At 46.2% G+C, this 18948-nt stretch overlaps 5 protein-coding genes across 6 annotated transcripts; 1 reads left to right on the top strand and 4 right to left on the bottom strand.

The window, feature by feature from the left end:
• Positions 1 to 389: 389 nt before the first annotated feature.
• Positions 390 to 3924, bottom strand: LOC127765416 (cysteine-rich receptor-like protein kinase 44). The gene is made up of 5 exons (XM_052290324.1): positions 3429 to 3924; positions 2664 to 2874; positions 1330 to 1567; positions 1083 to 1233; positions 390 to 980 (listed from the first exon to the last, which is right to left on the bottom strand). Exons 1-5 carry the CDS (start codon positions 3657 to 3659, stop codon positions 579 to 581), a joined length of 1233 nt encoding a protein of 410 aa, XP_052146284.1. The 5' UTR covers positions 3660 to 3924; the 3' UTR covers positions 390 to 578.
• Positions 3925 to 5383: 1459 nt separating this feature from the next.
• LOC127753775 (Bowman-Birk type bran trypsin inhibitor-like) lies at positions 5384 to 6257 on the bottom strand. Its single transcript, XM_052279202.1, has one exon. It carries the CDS (start codon positions 6220 to 6222, stop codon positions 5683 to 5685), a length of 540 nt encoding a protein of 179 aa, XP_052135162.1. The 5' UTR covers positions 6223 to 6257; the 3' UTR covers positions 5384 to 5682.
• Positions 6258 to 7623: 1366 nt separating this feature from the next.
• LOC127760594 (tetraketide alpha-pyrone reductase 2) lies at positions 7624 to 8919 on the bottom strand. The gene is made up of 2 exons (XM_052284876.1): positions 8799 to 8919; positions 7624 to 8712 (listed from the first exon to the last, which is right to left on the bottom strand). Exons 1-2 carry the CDS (start codon positions 8902 to 8904, stop codon positions 7808 to 7810), a joined length of 1011 nt encoding a protein of 336 aa, XP_052140836.1. The 5' UTR covers positions 8905 to 8919; the 3' UTR covers positions 7624 to 7807.
• Positions 8920 to 9434: 515 nt separating this feature from the next.
• LOC127760592 (uncharacterized) lies at positions 9435 to 13903 on the bottom strand. 2 transcript variants are annotated; one of them, XR_008015109.1, is made up of 10 exons: positions 13600 to 13903; positions 13403 to 13519; positions 13150 to 13278; positions 12829 to 13005; positions 12311 to 12451; positions 11849 to 12037; positions 11700 to 11771; positions 11549 to 11599; positions 9932 to 10096; positions 9435 to 9821 (listed from the first exon to the last, which is right to left on the bottom strand). XR_008015109.1 is itself a non-coding variant. In XM_052284875.1 (10 exons), the coding sequence occupies exons 1-10, from the start codon at positions 13858 to 13860 to the stop codon at positions 9769 to 9771; spliced, it is 1359 nt and encodes a 452-aa protein (XP_052140835.1). In that variant the 5' UTR covers positions 13861 to 13903; the 3' UTR covers positions 9435 to 9768. The 2 variants fall into 2 exon arrangements, 1 of the variants encoding a protein (XP_052140835.1); XM_052284875.1 differs by having other exon boundaries at positions 11545 to 11599.
• A 117-nt stretch (positions 13904 to 14020) lies between these two features.
• On the top strand, positions 14021 to 18233 carry LOC127760863 (protein ABCI7, chloroplastic). The gene is made up of 3 exons (XM_052285184.1): positions 14021 to 14928; positions 16429 to 16688; positions 17669 to 18233. Exons 1-3 carry the CDS (start codon positions 14062 to 14064, stop codon positions 17988 to 17990), a joined length of 1449 nt encoding a protein of 482 aa, XP_052141144.1. The 5' UTR covers positions 14021 to 14061; the 3' UTR covers positions 17991 to 18233.
• The last annotated feature ends 715 nt before the right edge of the window (positions 18234 to 18948 follow it).

Raw genomic sequence — 18948 nt, 5'->3', positions numbered from 1 at the left:
ATTTTCGCAAAACATAGTTCTATCTAGGATGAAGCTCCCAAATCTATATTCTAGGTGGAACAACCGCGTCATCTTGTAGGTGGATCCGTCCGTTGATAATATAGTTTTGCGAAAATTTAATCCAAAATAAATATAGTTAAGTGCCAAGTGTAAAAACATGTGTAGTTTTTTACAACTTGGAACATAAAATATGTAATTCTATTAAATTTACTCAAAAGAGAAGGACTAGCACTCGAGTGGGCTTAATTTTTTTATCTGTGAGATTTATGGGCTGACACAAGTAAGCTTGTGCAGCCCAGGTAGAGTTCGTTTTGTGCCCAGCCCAAGAAATTAACACGAAGAATTCGGACTATCCAAATAAGTCCGAATAAGATACGGCCCGCAGATTATTTACGGCCCAAATGAGTCAGAATGGATTGCCCCAAATGCAAAATTCTGTGCATATGCACTGCCAATTAATTCACAGCAACTGTACTCCTGTTCATATCAATCAAAACACAGTTATTTGGATAAAAAATTCCGACAGTATCTATCTAACCTACTACTTGCACTGTCCATGGTTGAATTCCTGTCTTGTTTTACCGGCCTTCAGTGGTGAAGGAGATCGAGATGGAGTTCCTGGAGTCGTCCTCGGCAATGCCGCCCAGCGCCGCCGCCGACGCCGACGCCCTCGTCGTCATCGTGTCGGTGCCGAGCGTGGTGGCCGTGTTGGCGGTGGAGGCGGCGGAGGACGCCGTGGTGGTGGTGCTCATCCACCGGCCGACCCGGCCGTGGATCGCCGGCTTGCCGGGCTTGGGCAGCGTGAAGGAGTCGCTGGACAGCATGAGGTGGACGGTGTACATGTCCGGCCGGTCCGACACCACGGCCTGGCAGCACAGCAGCCCGAGCTGCACGCACAGCCGCGCCTCGTCGGCGTCCCTCTCCGCCATCGCCGGGTCCACGATCTCCATCTGCCTCCCTTCCTCTGACAGCTTCCATGTCTGAATAATTTCCAGAAAAAAAAAAGATTCAGTCACAACTCACAATGCTGCTCCTGGAAGATAAATTTTCAGAATCCAGTGTTGTTATTTCAGAGTACTTACGTAATTCAGGAGGTCGGTTTTTTCGGCGTCGAGATGTTTATCGATGTTCTTCCTCCCGCTGACGATCTCCAGCACCAGCATCCCGAAGCTGAAAACGTCGGTTTTCGTAGACAGGTAGCCGTTCATCGCGTACTCTGGAGCCATGTAACCACTGCGACGTATCACTTACTGTACTCACACGCAATTACAGAGATTTTGTGGACGGATCAAGTGAATAACAACGATGGGTTCTGGTGTAATTACTCACTATGTGCCGGAAATCCGGAAGGTGTTGACGTGCGTGGCGTCCTCGAGGAAGAGCCTTGCCATGCCGAAATCTGAAATCTTTGGGTTCAGCTGTTCGTCGAGGAGCACGTTGCTTGCCTTGATGTCTCGGTGGATGATCTTGACGGGGGATTCCTCGTGGAGGTAGAGGAGGCCTCTCGCTAGGCCGACGATTATTTGGTAGCGTTTGGGCCAATCCAGCTGCACGCTCTTCTTTCTGTCTAGAGGTACATAAACAGGTATCATACATACAGCAGGTTGCAGAGCATTTGCTGTTTTTTTTTTTTTATGTTGTACTACCTCTGTCCTAAAATATAGTAAATTTTAGTCATATATCTGGACTAGTGCTAAAAGTCGTTATATTAATTTTGGAATGGATGTAGTACTGAATACTGATCTGGTTTTGTATGGATTATATATGCAGATGGAATTAAGTATAGGTACATGCGTATCTTTATGTTTAAACTGGAAATTGTAAAGAACATAATTAGTTATGCTTTATGTTTTTTTTAACAAAATCATGGAGCATTTCAAACTATGGTACGGAGTAGCTAATTGAACTTTCTGTCTTTTGTTTGTCCACACAGAAGTTTTTGTGTGTGTGTGTGTTGGGGGGGGGGGGGGGGGGGGGCGGGCGTTGTTCAGATTACTCCAAATGACAAGAAATCCTATTCGAGAAATGGTCAATCCAAAGACATTGGGCGGCATAATGGCATATAGCCATACCCGATTTGATGTGATATGTTGAGCCTTTGAGATTAAGCAATCGAAGTATTGCTTTTGACACAGTAAAGGTCAATGAGAACGTCAAGGCAGATTTTTCCTTACATTGACTGACAAAAAGACTTCTTGCAGATTCTGTGTTCTGCTTAATTGACTGAACAACTCTGTGTGACTGTGTCTGTGCGAATATATGCTTTGCCACGGCTAACTCATCGTTTTGGTCTCCTTGAAAGTTGAAACCACTAGGCCACAAACAATGGAACTCCAGTAGGGACTTGTTTTTCTACCAGAAATGACTGTTTCTACAAGCACTTTCCCTGAATTTTGTTCAGAACTACCATAGAGTTTTGGCTATTATGATTTGTGCACCACAAACTCTCCAACAGAGTGCCTAGCTTCCGAGGTTAGAACCTTTGTGTTTTGATTAATGATAAACAGATAACAGTGATTCGTTATACTACTAAAAAAAATGACCAAACTGTCAGATTTAGCTCACAAATTCTACCCGTAATTCAGAAGCAATCTGATGGCAATTAATAATTAGGACATTTTGCAACATAATACAGTAGTATGCAGATGAGAGAGAGGTGTCACCGAAGAGGAAGTGGTCGAGGCTGCCATTTGGGAAGTAAGGGTAGACAAGCATCTTGTGACCGGAGGAAGCGCAGCATCCGAGCAGGGAGACCAGGTTCCTGTGCTGCACCTTGAGCAGCAGCCTCACCTCGTTCAAGAACTCTCTCACACCTTGCCGTGACTCCAGCGACAGCTTCTTGACGGCGATCTCCTGCCCATTCTCGAGCACCCCCTGAAGAGAGATGGTAACAAGATCAACCGATTTTTTGTCAGTTAGTAGTTCATTCTTCCCAAGATGTAAAATTCCTGACAAGTAATGGTACGTTTATTATTTACTACTACTGCTTTGCTTTGCAGGAGTAAAAATGATGCTTTGGTTCGTGCAATGTTGAGATTAGAATCTCAAAAGAGAGGAAAAAAAATTAATATCGCATATTAATTTGACGAAATGATGTCTGAAAGTAGCAGAGCAGGTATAATCAGTTATTAGTGGTGAAAAAAAAAAGAGAGAGAGCCAGCAAACAGTAGAAAAGATATTTGTCCATGGAAAAGATAATACACCCATTACCCATACATAGACAGGGTTAGATCAATCATCTGTGTCGTTTTGGTAGGTGAAAAGGACAAAATCAGAATGGAAAGCAAGGAATGGTTTTGTTGACCAACCAATAAAAAACCAGTCTTTGTTAATGTTAGGTGAATTCCACAAGCAAAACAGGGCAACAGCCTAGCAGCAAAGCAAAGCCATGGCGAAAGGGGACGATGAGATGGCAGTAAGAAACAAGCCTTGTAGACGGGGCCGAATCCGCCGCGGCCGAGGAGGTTGTCGTCGGAGAAGCCACGGGTGGCGGCCTCCAGCACGGGCAGCTCGATGAAGAGGCTCCACTGCTCCTCCTCCCTCCCCGACGCCGCCCCGCCGCCGCCGCCGCCACCGCCGTTGGACTCACGATCAGCGCCTCCTCCTCTTCCGCCGCTGCTCCTCCTCCACCTCCCGCACCAGCCGCACGACCACGGCATGGCAGCAGCAGAGCAAAATAGAGAGAAATTAAAACACCAAAGCACACGGTGCACACGAGTACACGACGCAGACACGCAGAAGTGCAGTGCAGTTAGCAGGTGTGACGTTTCAACGACGCGCGCGACCCGGTGGCGGGGTGCAGAGCTATAGTTTAGTGCAGGTAGTCTGGTGATTTATGGAGGAGACACGTACGTACGTCGTCCATGACCGTGGGGTGTGTTTGTATCGCAGTGTTGCAGGCGGCAAAGCCGGCAACCGCGTTTGCTTGCTTGGTCAGTGTCCAAATGGGACGAGGGACGACTCGTGCCTTGACTTTCTAGTAGTACTAGCTAGCTCCCATCGTATCATACGTGGCCGGCGGCTTTTCATTCCAGCCAGCCATTAATAAAAGACGCGCAATTGATTGACCTATCATCGATCAGTCGTGCTCCTCACTTTACTCCCTCCGAAAAAAAAAATACTACATCTCCGCACATGTTACGTGTCGCTTTGACTTTTTTATTTGTAACATTTAATCATTCGTTTTATTTAAAAAATTGGTCCAAATATCAAAAATGATAGTCATACTTAAAGTACTTTTATGATAAAACAAGTAACAAACAAAATAAATAATAATTCTAAATTTTTTTAATAGGACGAATGATTAAATATTAAAACAAAACTCAAAGCGACAAGTAATATGGGACGGAGATAGTACTACAAACTATACTACTAGTATTTCGACAGAAAGTTATCTAGATTTGTCAACCTTTTATCAATGCTCTGAACCTATGGGATATACCGCAGTTAGGCCCTGTCCATATTTTTCACCATATGAAAACGAATGTTTGAACATATGAATGAAGTATTAAATATAGGCTAAAAAAATTAATTGCATAGATTGCGACGAATTTGCGAGAGAAATCTTTTGCTAATTGCTACACGATTTGATAATGTGGTGCTACAGTAAATATTTGCTAATGACATATTAATTAGGCTTAATAAATTCGTCTCGCAGTTTATAGACGAATCCTATAATTTATTTTGTTATTATACTACGTTTAATAATTTAAATATGTGTCCGCATAACCACGTGACACGGCAACATGATCTAAGGTCAGCGGTAATTACCTACCGCCGGCCGTCGTGATGCCTGTGGGCCCTACAGCCCGTCAGCACGGCCTGTCTCGGACGATTTGCATTCTATCCAGCCCAACACTCTATTTGGGCCACCGAGAATTGGGCCTATTTTATGGGCCGTGATGGGCGAATAGGCGGGAAGGAGCCCAACTCTATGGGCTTCTTCGGGCTCCTTCTACCCGAGCTAATGTTATTAGGCCGAAACGGCGGCTCTGGCTTACGTTGTTGGGCCGAAACTAGCGATGAACGGACCAAGCTTGCTTAGTTGTTGCCGGTAACATGTTACTGCTACAAGCGATCAATGGGACAATTATCGCCCGTGAATTCTACCTGATGATTTATCCACGTGCTCATCACAGCCAGCAGGGAAGGCCAGAGGCGGGATGATTAATTTGCATGGCCGACACGTGATTGCCATATAGGATTAACGGGGTGAAATTAAACGACAAAAATCATCCCTGATCTGTTCTTCCCTGTTGACACCAAATTAATCGATCCTTTTTATTACGGTTAAACAACCAATTCTGGGAGGTGATGCGATGATGTTCTAGCTAGTACTAGTAATAAGAAGAGACCAAACAAACAGACTATTGAGAGTTGAGACTGCTACCAAATTCATCTTATTTATTGGACAGCAACCACAACATACTAGTACTACGTACTCTGGTCACCGAAACATTCCCTCACGATCCAGATAAAACAAACACAATAAAGAAAAAGAAACACAATAAAGGAAAAAAAACATACGTGACCACACGAATGTTACACATATGTCACTGCTACTCGGCAGCAAGCAAGGCGTTAACGCTGATCGAGCGGTCAGCGCGTGCGCCCCTGCTCGACGCGTCGCTCTTATTCACCGTTGGATCGTATGATCTGAGGCTAATTAACATGAGTAGCTAATTAAGCTGGCTGGTTGTGACACTTGGGCCCCGGGAAGCCGTGGTAGCGATCGAGGCAGCGGAAGCGCGGCGGCTGCGACTCCACCTGCACGCACTTGCCGCAGCCGCCGGAGCACGACCTCACCTTGTCCTGGCAGCTGCACGTCGGCGGCATCGACCTTGTGCACACGGCGTCGTCGCAGCATTTCCACGGCCTCGACCTCACCGCCTCCTCGCCGCCGCCGCCGGTGCACTTGGGCCCGGGGTTGACGCCCCAGTACCAGTCCCGGCAGACGTAGCCGCCGCCGTCGGCACGCTTGCAGTCCTCGCAGGCGGCGGCGCAGTGGTCGACCTCGTCCAGGCACTTGTACTTGGGCGGCCAGATCCTGAGCGGCGACTGCTTCAGCTTGTCGCAGCAGTCCCACGGCGGTGACGGCCATTCGTCGCCGCCGTCGGTGGGGAGGCGGATGTTGCTGTTGGGGGTGACAGCGGCGGAGGAGATGGGGATGCCGGCGAGGAGGAGGGCTCCCAGGGTGAGCGTCAGCAGGTTGCCGCTCTTCATGGCTGATCGTTTTTTGTTCTTTAAGAAGTTGGGTTTGAGATGCAGAGTGTGATAGTAGTGTGTGTATTTATAGACCAGGAAGGCAGCAACGGGGCCCACGAACGAGTCCACGAGATGTGGAGAAGAGCGAGCGCGCACGTGGCGCTGTCCCCACTTGTCAGAACACGGGAAACACGACTGAACTAGGTAAACTATTCTAATCCCTTAAAGGATGTTCCCTCCTTTACTCAAAAACCATACAAACGGTTATGAAAAATTCTGGAAAAAATTGACAACATTCAGACAACACATATATACAACTCCACAAAATCTTAAGTCCAAACTCAACTCACACATCGAGATATAAAAAAGACAAATTCAGCGTATAAATAGTAGCGTACTGTTTATATCTAAATTTGTCTTTTTTTCTCGATGCGTAGATCGAATTTGATCATGAATTTTGGTGAACTAGTAGGTATCATTATACTCTACACTGTCAATTTTTTTCAGAATTTTTCACAATTATTTGTATCAAATTTAGAAGAAAAAGGTATACAAGGAATATCTTCTCGAGGGATTAGAATCCACTCCCACTAAAATATGGAATTGTGGTCGGGTCTGGACTTCTCGGTGGATGGAAAGGGCGGATGGTAACAGTAACTGCACATGAGCTTCACGAGGATCTTGGCATCGTGCAACGCATGTGACGGTACACGCATGCAGTTGCCTCCACGTGCGAAAAAGGGCACTAGCCTGACGCATCTCGCTAATCGATGCCTAGTTTATTGATGCCCTCTGCAGCCCTGGTCCCTGGACGGAGTAATCCCTGGTGGTCATGTCATGTCAATGATGTCAAGTCTGCTGGCTGCTGCACCCTGCACGCTGCGGAACTCCTCAGCCTCAAGCCCTCAACACGTTGCTCATCTCGATCTTTCGTCCGTCGGCCTCCCGTGTCGTCTACGTGGGCTGGACGGGCCTGAGCGCTTTGGGATTTTGGGCTTTTAAGAAAAACAACGAGCTTGGGCTCCTAATCTGATTCTTGGGGCCTTGCCGTCAGTGGGCTGCAAAGACCGGCATTTACTCCATCAGTTTTAAAATATAAGGATTTTTGAATAATACTAACTCAAACATTTTTAATTTTAACTATTTATAGAAAAAAATTAAAACATCAATCATATAACATTAATGTTAGTATAATTATCATTAAACTTTTTTTATTTAAAACATCTTACTTTTATAAATATTATTAGTTAAAATAGTATATCGAAGACTATGCTAAAGTTTAAAAGTGTTTATATTTTGAAACGGAGGAAATAGATCGTACGTGATTGGTGGCATCAGCTGAACTGGTTCGTGCCAGCATCGCACCCACTGTCGTAGTGTAGATCATGGATATATATACGAGATCATAGAAGTAGATAATTAATAACTCACCAGGCGACTGATCAGTATATATTAGCACTGTATTAGTGTATTCTCGATCTCACACTTGCAGTTAATTTCGAGATGAACATATATATGATCGGTACTACGTGATTCCGATCCTTAATAATATTAGATTAATTAGTTAATTAATCAAGCAGCTTAATTGTGTGGATCATATGAATCAAGCGTGAGGAGGAAGGAGGCCCTTGTCCTGGAAGCTCTTGATGCAGTCGTCGAACATCTGCTGCACGGAGAGGAATGGCGGGAAGCCGAGAGCCCTGATCTTGGCGGTGTCCATCTTGTGGGCCCTGTCGTCTCCCTTGTGGCTGCCGCACTCCGCGGGGATCGGGTACCCCGGGTACCTCTCCCTCAGCGACCCCACGATCTCCGACCAGTGCGCCACGTGGCACGAGCAGATGAGCCGCCCCGACGCCCTGGCGTCCTCCATGGCCACCACGTGGGCCAGCACCGCGTCGTCCACGTGGACGAACCCCACCGTCGTGTTCGGGTACCTGGGGAGCTCGCCGCGGAGGAGGGCGAGCACGATCAGCGCCGTGCTCGTCGGCGCCGGCGACAGGATGGGGCCCACGACGAAGGACGGGTTCACGGCGACCATGTCGAGGCCGCGCTCCTTGGCCAGCCGCCACGCCTCCCTCTCCGCCAGCGTCTTGGCGTAGGCGTACCAGAGGCCGTGCGCCCCGCAGTAGGCGGCGTCGCTCCAGTGCGATTCGTTCAGCGCCGCCGCCGCGCCGGCGCCGTAGCGGACGCAGGAGCAGGAGGAGGTGAACACCACGCGGCGCGGGCGCGGCGACGCCCTGGCGCAGGAGCGGAGCACGTTCGACGCGCCGCGCACGATCGGCTCCACTAGCCGCTGCTGGACCTCCTCCTCGTCGTCGTCGTTCGGCTTGCCGTTGTTGCTGCTGCTGTTGCCGACCACCACGACGGGGGACGCCGCGTGGAACACGCCGTCGACGCCGCGGACGGCGTCGTCGAAGCTACCCTCCACCATCAGGTCGGCCTTCACCAGCTGAAGCCGCTCGCTCGCGCCATCAAGCTCCCATAGGAACCCCACCTTGGCTTCATCCTCTGCATGCACACATGCTCAGATCTCAGACGTGCATACGTCGTGTTCGATCATTTGCCTCAACGGCGCAAGTGTGCGTGCGTGTTACCTGGGTCTCTGACGGTGGCGCGGACGGTGTGGCCGGCGGCGAGCAGCGCGCGGATGAGGTGCGACGCGATGAACCCCGTCCCGCCGGTGACGCAGTACTCCGGCATCTCTCTCTCTCTCTCTCTATCTCTAGCTTACTACCGAGAGCGATCTCTTTATGTCGAAATGACGTTAATTTATTCTGAACTTGGGGAGCTCAGCAATCGAAATGTTAATTATTTCTTCCTTTGATTATCATTTTAGAAGAAAGAAACTCCGTTGGCCGGTTTGAATTAGGTTGGTCATGGGAAGATCGAGGTATAGTATTGCTCTTTTCTAGAGAAGGTTAGTGTGCATGATGAGCTTGAATTTGTAACTGCAACTTACTAAATTCCAACCTTCTCTTGTAGCTATTCCACCTGTTCCAAAATATATCAACCTTGTACCAGAATGTGATACAATGTGCAGATTTTTATTGTAGTACAATGTACTCAAGATTGGTTTATTATGGGACAGTGGGATTAGTAACTTCCAACTTGCTCATCGTCAGTCGATCTCGCTGGATTCATTAATTAGCAAATGACACATTGGCTCCATCGTTTCATTTATGCTTATGCAAGATGTACTAATTAATGTGTTGTTAGTATACTTTAGGATCGATCAAATTAAACCCTGGTTGCTCTTCGATCCATCCTCACGATCCTGTCCAAGTAACAAGTAGATGCAAGGCGTAGAGAGGGTAAGCTCTAGGTTCAATTCTGCAACAGCCCGGTTATCATCTTGGTGGTTACAGCTACTTGCGTCGTCGGCGACTGTACATTCATCGCCATTGACGTCCTTGGAGGAAGAAGATGAATTGTGGCTGGGATGCTTTGCACCACGTTCGTCGTGAGCTTCGCTTCGCAGATGGCGACGCCGTCGACGGTGTTCATCATCATGTAGCGAGGGTGGATGCTCTATAGTACTATCCATCAGATTGGAGTTCCAGTGGTTCATGACCTCTTTGTCTGTCCTCCCCGGTAGCCTCCCAGCGATGAGGGACCAACTTGATATATATGCATCAATATTAATTTGATCATTGCTTAATTATAACAAACGGTGAATTAATAGCTGAATATTGTTGATATTGGGGGAATTAATTAATTACGTACGTACCGGTTGCCGAGCAAAGCGTGCAGCTTGAGGAGGAGCTCGTCCTCTTCCTCGGAGAAGCTCCTCCTCTTTCTGCTCCGGCTAAGCGGCGACGGCGGATCACCGGCCGGCAAGTGCTCGGAGATGAGCCGTGGTGGAGGCTGCGATGACACCTGCAGACTTGCAGAGCTGCGCCGTCGTGGACACCTCATTACACATGTGTTAGCACAAATTACAGCTAGAGATCGTCTTAGCTAGATCGATCGATCAGTAGCAGTAGAAGAGACAATATAATTCTGCATGCATATGATCAGATGTATATATAGAAACGGGGCTAGTTGCTGGGAGATAGAGGGGCTTTGACTTGACTGGAATGGAAGTCGATCAGGTTGGTCGAGCTGAGGCGACCGGCAGCTGGTTGGTTCAGCCGGGTACGTGTTGGAACGAACGATAATGCGACTTGCTGCAAGGGGCTCGTGCGCGGGCAGCAGCGAGCAAGAATTCATAAACCGGCCATGAACGCTTGCTGGTAGCTACAAACCATCCATTCCCGGCCCTGTTGCTACTCCCCTGCTTCGTATTGTAAGGTGTTTTAGTATTTTTCTAAATTAAGGTGACTTTGACTAACTTTTTAAGTTTTTTGAAAAACACACCAACATTTATAACGTCAAATTATTCGTTAAAATCTACCATAAAATATGTGTATTTATTTGTTATTGTTGTAGATATTAGTTATTTTTCCTACGAATGTAGTTAAAGTTAAAAAATTTCTACTTACAAAACCAAAATACGAATACTGCATAGAGCGATACGGTGAGGATTCCATATGCCAGCTTCAAATTTCTGAAATTTCAGGTACCCAAAAACTATTTTGCCCGAATTTTTCACCCAAACCAGCTGGTAAGTAAGCATGCGAGAAATGCTAATCTCAAGAGGCGCACCCGACAGGAAACTACAGTAAATTAACAGCAAGTCAGGTGCTAACTGAACTAGCTACACACGTAAAATAAAAGGGTAGTTCCACTTTGATCGGTAGCTGTAATAGGGAAGCAGTATACCTACCAAATCACTCCACAACTGAATGAGACTTATGCTACCAAGCGGTGCATGTCCGCAGGTCACACGTGGCCGGCCGGCCATTCTAATCGACCAAACGTACCAAAGTAGATGCATATGCCCGAGCATTTGCTAAAATTCAGCATAAACTTCTACATTCATTGCTGTAAACTGAAATGAAATTGTATTTCCAATGGAAGGGCAAAAAGCCAGGACACTGTGCTTCTGTCTTAGCAAACTCAAACTACTGATGTGGGTTACATGTTACCTCTAAATCGTGATGCCATAAGAAATTTGGCTTGTATATGTACATCAGCTATAACTAGGATTCCACTGCAGTGTTGTTCTTGTGGAATATGTACAAATGACTTCAAAATTTGGGGCTCCCATCTTGCCAGAACTGAATTCTATAAACTTTTAGTTGCACAACTAAATTTGTTAAACTAGTTCATGTGTATATAGTTTCACCTGCGGTGGTGAACAGGCCGATTTCCTAGAACCACGATTTTGTGCAGGGTATAGTCTAAGAGAGCTTTTAAGATGATCAATTCCTTGTCTTCTAAGAGCATTTGGGTTGATACCTGCCTTGTGAGCTGCGATTACTCCAATGGCTTCCCAATAGTTCTGGACATTTAGCTGGGGAGCAAAAGGGTCAACACTGTAAGATTGCTATGGATTTCTTGCATAAGTATCAGAATGAGAGCTTTGTAAAATTGTCAAGACATGTGGTACATACCGCCTCTATATTGAACTTGTCAGGGGTATCATCAAGAACTGTTTCATTTTCTTGAACCGTAATGATTAAGGGCTGCAAAAAAACAATTATTCATGAGGATAATAAAATCCAAATGGAAAGATAAAACATCACTTATCACTGATATCTACCTTGTTCTTTGTAGCAGTTCTAGCAAAGGCAATAGTACCATCTCCTCCGCAAGCATCTTTTGGAAGAATCACACTATCAACATCACTAGCCACTATGCAACCATTATCCATGTTTCCATTCCTCCTCATCACATATTGAGGGGCATTGCTTAACCCGGCAAGCACACAAGGTAGAAAGGTATGTCCAATCTGTTACAAAAAAGATCAATGAGAACTGGTACAAAAAGATGATATAAAATTAACGAGCACTGCTTAATTTGACATAGGACAGCACTGATCTATATGCTAGGAATGGATGTGAACAAGTGGACTAACTTCAAGGAAACATGTAACTACCAGATAGTGAACATTTGAAATTAGCCTGATATACAACATTTCATTGTAGGGTCATTACTAAGCATATCCCTGATATTTAGTTAACTTAGTTATGCACCAGCATAGTTCAGCAGAAAGAGTAGAAACCTCTTCAGCAGCAGATCTTGGGGACACTGACAGACTGAGAACTGGGGGTAAAACTGCAGGAGCATGGGCAGCTGGGATTTTGAATTTCTTCACAATTAGATGACTGATAATCGCTTCAACTCCTGCCAACAGATCAACTCCCTGCATTGATATGGCATTGAAGAAAATACAAGATTAGAAATGATAGATGCTTGGAAATGCTGAACACCACCCACAAATGATAACCTCAGCATGTCTACCGTGATCAGTATCAACCATTGAATTGCATCAATATAAAAATTCAGCGAGCAAAATGACACCATAAGGCCAACAGCTTTCAAACTACTTGAAAAGAGAGTGTTGTTGCAACTTGCAAGGGACATTTCAGATGGTCCAAACAGTAAATTTGAAAAATCGAAGAGCATCCCATAACAAACTAAATCAAGACAACATGGTGTTTCAAGAATTCTAAGTGGCACAACTATCAGTAACCTGTTAGGAAAAATAATAAACCAGCTACTTGAGCAGGCAAGTATTACCTTTCCTTCCCGATAACAATCTGAATCTTCTGGATCATCATCTGGAAAGCGCGCAACAACCGCCACAGCATTCACATCAGAGCGGTTCACCAGGGCCTCAACTGCCCTCAGGAGAGAATCAGAGTTCCCAACACTCCCTGTAGACTTCCCACATTTTGGATCAAACCATGTCTTGATCTAGACCACAAATGAGCAGGTCATAAGTAAGCATGAATATTACATCAGGCACTAAATTATCTTTCTAACTAGAGGTATCACTAGATCTTAAACGTATTCTCACTCACAGGACAAAAAAAGAAGGGATCAGAACAGAATGAGCACCTCCAAAGGAGTATCAGTCACAATGTACTCGACTACAGGGAGCCCAAGAGAAGCCCTCGCGGCATCCGCAACCTGCAAGTGACGGAGTCGAAGCTCCTCCTCGATTCCAGAATCCAACACCAAACCTACCTAGGTTGAAGCAGCCACAATGTGTCAATGTATCAACAAAACCGTAGCTAACTAGCTACCTACAATTACATTATCCATGGTTGTGTCTGAGCAATCTCTAGAACCACTAAATTGGTAGTAGTACCTTGTTCTGGTGAACTGGTTGGAGAGCCCAGGATCCTTCAGCGAACCTGTCAAGGGCGTATCCCTCAACGTAGAGCGTGTTGGGCATCGGCCAGTAGAGCATCGCAGCGTTCAGCACCTGTGATTATGTGAAGACGAAATCTTCAACCATGGAGAAGCCAAAACTAACCCTAACAGCTACTGGAAGTTAATACTTACATTGGGGTGGGAGATGACGCAGTCGGCGACGGCACCGAGCGCGCGCGCCACGGGAAGCGCATCGCCGGCGAAACCCCCGACGGCGGCGCCGACTCCGGTGGGGACCACCAGGACGGACGTGTAGGGCCTCCTGAAGCTCGGGCCCCGCGCGCTGGCAGAAGGGGCGAGGCAATGAGCCCGGGAGCTCCGACGAGTCGGCCGCGGCGGCGGCGGCGACGGCGGCGACGGCCGGAGGAAGGGACGGGTGAGGTGGAGCGCCATTGCCGCGGCGAAGCGAGGGCGGGGACGCGAACGGATAAGGCTGTGACTCACTGGGCCGCCAAATTGGGCCCACCACTCGGCCCAATTATGCACTGAATCAAGGGGGCCCACCTGTCATTCTCTCGTGGAAACCACCAAACCCTTCTTCTTCCCCCATCTCTCCGCAGCCACCGGTGGAGAAGATTCGCGCGGCCGCTCGCCATGTCGTCGCCGTCGCCGGCGTTGTGCGCCGCCGCCTCCTGCTCCACCCCGCTTCGCGTTGCGTCGCCTGTCGTTCGGTTCCGCCGCCCCGGCGCGCCCGCGCCCGTCGTATCCGCGGCGCGCGCGTCGTCGGCGGCGGCCCCGGCCGTCTCCGACGACCTCGTCCTCCGCATTGCGGAGCAGCTGGAGGACTCGGTCGCGGCCTCCTCGCCGCTCCTCGACCCGCTCCGCTCCGCCTCCGCGCTCTCCCTCCTCTCCACGCGCTGGCCAACCCGCCGCTCCAACGAGGCCTACCGCTTCACCGACATCTCCTACCTCCGCTCCCTCCCCATCTCCCTCCCCTCCCGGGACGCCCCCGCCGTCGCGCCGCCCGCCTCCCCCTACGCCTCCCACGTCCACTTCTCCGATGGCGTCCTCACCTCCTCCTCGGGCGCCCACGTCTCCGCCCTCGCCGACCTCCCGCCTGGCCACGCCCGGGACCGTGCGGCCGCCGCTCTCGCCGCCTCCGCGGGATTCGCCGACAAGGACCTCTTCTTTGACTTCAACGCCGTTGGCGCGAAGGATGTCGTGGTCGTGCACGTGCCGGAGGGGGTAAGTATGGCCGACGACCCGGTGCACATCATGTTCAGTTACAGTGGCTGCGGCGATGGTAGTATGATTATGTCGAACCCGAGGGTTCTCGTTGTGGCGGAGAAGGGGGCGGAGGTGGCCATCATTGAGGAGCACTTTGGTCAGGAGGACGGTGGGTGCTATTGGGCTAATCCGGTGATGGAGATCATCGTGGAAGAGGATGCGAAGGTGGTGCATTCCTATGTGCAGCAGCAGTCGTTTGCGGCTGCGCATACCAAGTGGACCGTCGTCCAGCAGGTAGACCTTTCTTGTGCATTTTGAATTGCTTTGCATATAGTTATGATTTGTGGATCGATGTCTTAACCATAGTTGTTGTTAACCTTCAATGTGCTTGCTTGTTCTGTGAGTTGAGCTAGGATAGGATAGGATAAAGACAATTTTGGTTCAATTAGGACTGCACATGGTTAGAAACATAGAATTACTAAGTTGATAAGAGTAACAGTGGCATATGTTACAATTTATATGTTTCAACAATCTTATCTAAAAACAATATTTCAATTAGAGGTAGCTTCCTTCTTGTTTGTGATATTTAGTTTTATTTATGGGGTGTCATGAGATTGTGTTATTCCTTCTTTAGTAGGATGACAATATAACAGATCAATGAGGAATGCACTACACTTATTTTGTAGTTAGAAGCTTCACATGCAGAAATGAGATTTGATATTCCTTCTTTAGTAGGGTGACAATATAACAGATCAATGAGGAATGCACTATACTTTCTTTGTAGTTAGAAGCTTCATACGCAGAAATAAACCTCCTAAAGTAAAAGGGTTTCCTAACAAACTGCTGGGAGTGCATTATTACCACTTTGTGCTTTGATGTTTCAATTGAATATTTACAACTGGGACATACTGTGAAATAAATCGTCTTTATTTAGAACAACAAGGCACATACAAAATTCCTGTATTAGTTGGATTTAGGCTTTGCTTCATTTTCTATAAAGTTTAGCTTTTCACACCACTTGTTGTCTAAGCTGGCAACCTGTGGAACCAGAAGGCCTGAAAACCATAGTTTCAGAGAAAGTTTCTTACTGTTGGGGCATAAGGTCGTACTGAGTTCCTATTCATTGCTGCTTCGGTGGCCTAGGGGAAATGATACCGAAGTGTTCAATCTGAGAAGTGAAAGAAAGTGTAATTAACTTAAGAAATCCTAGCTGAGGACCAAGAGGTTCATCCTCGACGATGCAAAAGTGTAACCTCATGGCACAAAAATAAAGTACAGGATGAGAATAATGCGATAGCATGGAGGGACGGCAGTGACAACTCCCCTAAATGTGGTTGTTGGTGGAAACCCCATTAGCGGACCATGACTTCCATGAAGGTAGTAGGCAGTAGAAATCCCTCAAGTTCTCATCTCCTGTGCTTGTCTGTTGGTTTTCTATGGTGATTGCACTGTGCTAGGAGAGATGTATGGCTGTGGGCTAGCAACACTAAGGTTAGTGGCTAGTTGGATCGACTGACCCAATTTGACATCTTTGCATTTTCGTTTCCTTTAAATTTCGTTAGACAGCTTATGGTAACTTAGCACTAATAATCCCTTTCATAAATTTATTTTTTATTACACTCTGGAAAGGACTTGTATTGGAATGTTCCATACTGGAATTATCTTGGGACGAAATTGACAAGAATGATTTTACCTATTGTTTTCATTTTTCAATGATGAAGATTAAAGCAAGGCTTACTTGAGTAGGAAATAACAGTAAATTATAGTCTTATAGTTGTCTAACATTCTTTGCAGAATACATCTAGCAACTATGAGTTTGTTGAGGTGAGCATTGGAGCAAGATTGAACAGGCACAATCTCCACATCCAGCAGTTGGGCCCTGAGACCAACACACAATTGTCAACGTTCCACTTCTCAGCGCAGAATAAACAGATACATGATCTTCATAGCAAGCTTATTCTTGATTACCCAAGAGGTCGTTCACAACAGATACATAGATTGATTGCTTCTGGTACAGGGAATGGTGTATTTGATGGAAATATCAAAGTGAACAGGTATGTGATCAGACTACTTCTGTGAAGTATTTCAACTGTATTATTTTGACAAAAAGTGTTACTGATTTCCAGCCATTTTTGAACCATCAGTGCATATATGTAGATCTTCAAGTTTTTTATTAATTCAATAATAGATTTTCTAACTGCTTAGGATTTAATGGTGGTGGAGTACTGACATACTACATACCTGAAGTTTATATTGCTTTAGGATCTTCTTTATTTATTACTTCCTCCATTTCACAATGTAAGTCATTCTAGCAATTCCCACATTTATATTGATGGTAATGAATCTAGAAATATATATCTATCTAGATTCATTAATATCAATATGAATGTGGGAAATACTATAATGACTTACATTGTGAAACGGAGGGAGTAGTTAAAATGTAGTGAAGCCATCTGTAACTATAGTGTTAGAGACACACTTCCTTAATTCAAGCAACACCAAATTCAATACAAGAGTGGCTCATCCAGTGGAAGGAGTAGCAGTTTTCCACTACAATAGTGAAGGTTTTTGAGGTGGAAGATGGAAAGGTACAAAGGAGGGCTAGAAGCTTCTAGAACAAGTAAATGAAGAGAAGGGGTGGAGGAGTAGATCGACGAGGATCCAACCGGCTTCCAGGTCGCTGCCGCCGCTGTTCGCCGCCTTGGCCAATCGATCTGTTCGATCCCCAAAGTTGCCAACGCTGCTGCTTTGTATGCTGCTCCTCCTGCTTTGCTTGGGCCTCGCTTGGACATGGCTAACTTGGCCCATATACAGCCCAGCCGGGTTCCTAACATATAGTCCTGCATATGTAGCGGAACAGAGCTGTTCAAATAGCAATGTTTCCATATGAAATCAGGAGATTGTGCACAATTATTGTTTGTTTCACTTCTGAGCAGCTTCAGTATTCTGCTGTCGATATTCATGAAGTTCTGTTTATGCATCACTATTTCCTCCTGTCCTAAACTCCTAATACATTGATGTCCTTGATTCACAGATATGCCCAACAGACTGACGCAGGGCAAGAAACCAAATGTCTTCTCCTGTCATCGAAGGCACTTGTTAATGTGAAGCCAAACCTTCAGATCATTGCTGATGATGTCAAATGTACACATGGAGCTGCCATCAGTGGTGAACATGATCCAAATGCGATTTACTTCTTGCAAGCAAGAGGAATCGATGCTAAAACAGCAGCGGATGCCCTAAATTTCGCCTTTGGAGCCCATGTGATAAACCAAATACCATTCAAGCCCATAGAGAAAAAGACATTAGCTCATTTCAAAGCGTTGTTGGCATCCTCAAGACAAAACGACGAATGAGGCCCTCATTATTGTTATGGAGCCAGTTCAACATTTTTCTTTTATCAAAATGAGAAATATAGAAAGAACATTAGAAGATTTTTGGTGAAACACGACGAGAAACAGATAACTGTTTTGCAATGTCAAGAGTGATGTTATTCTAGCATGTAAAGTCAGTTAATTTGTGAACCACTTGTTCATTACATGTTGAATCAAGCATACATGATGCTTGTGAGGCAGATTATAAATCTTTGCTTTACATAAGACTGAAGTTTCTGTGGAGCGACAACTTATTTAGCTTCTGAATGTTGATGGTTTGCAGCACATTAATACTCTCTCTGCCCTAAAATAAGCTCAATCTAGGAGGGGTAACATCCTCTTCTATTACAATGAATCTGGACAGCTCTCTATCCAAATTTATCCAGATTTGTTGTGTCACATCTTTGTGTAGGTTAATTTTTTTTAGACGGAGGGAGTATGATGCTGCTCCCGTGTATGAGAATCGTTATGCAGACATATGAAAAGTGCCCCAGGCACAGTGTTAGCTTCCAGGGAATCTCATATCAAGGGCATCGAAATATAATTGATTCGAACTAATCAAAGCTGTGTATATAAATTATATATTATGTGGTACTGTTGATTATTAATTACGCTGACTATGAACCGGTGACCAATGATTTGCTTACCGTACGATCTTTAATTTGGTTAATTCACTCCTAGTCAGAATCAACAGGGCGACCGGGTAGCTGGGATCGTTCAGTTCAAAACTACTCCTACAGGTATACGTAGTGTGTACCTACAGGTATACGTAGTGTCCAGTTTGCTTGACCTAACAATGTGTTCTTCACCTACTACCAGGAAATTAAATCAAATTTAGATTAGATTAAATTAAATTAATCTGGTCAAGGCATGCATATGCATCCTACAGTGGTGCGAAACTAGGGGACGTTGCACACAGATTCATCATCTTCCATTGCCG

The sequence above is a fragment of the Oryza glaberrima genome, chromosome 1, assembly GCF_000147395.1.
Source record: "Oryza glaberrima chromosome 1, OglaRS2, whole genome shotgun sequence".
Classification (NCBI taxonomy): Eukaryota; Viridiplantae; Streptophyta; class Magnoliopsida; order Poales; family Poaceae; genus Oryza; species Oryza glaberrima.
Note: the sequence above shows the minus strand (reverse complement) of the source record. Positions and strands in the feature narration are given on the sequence as shown.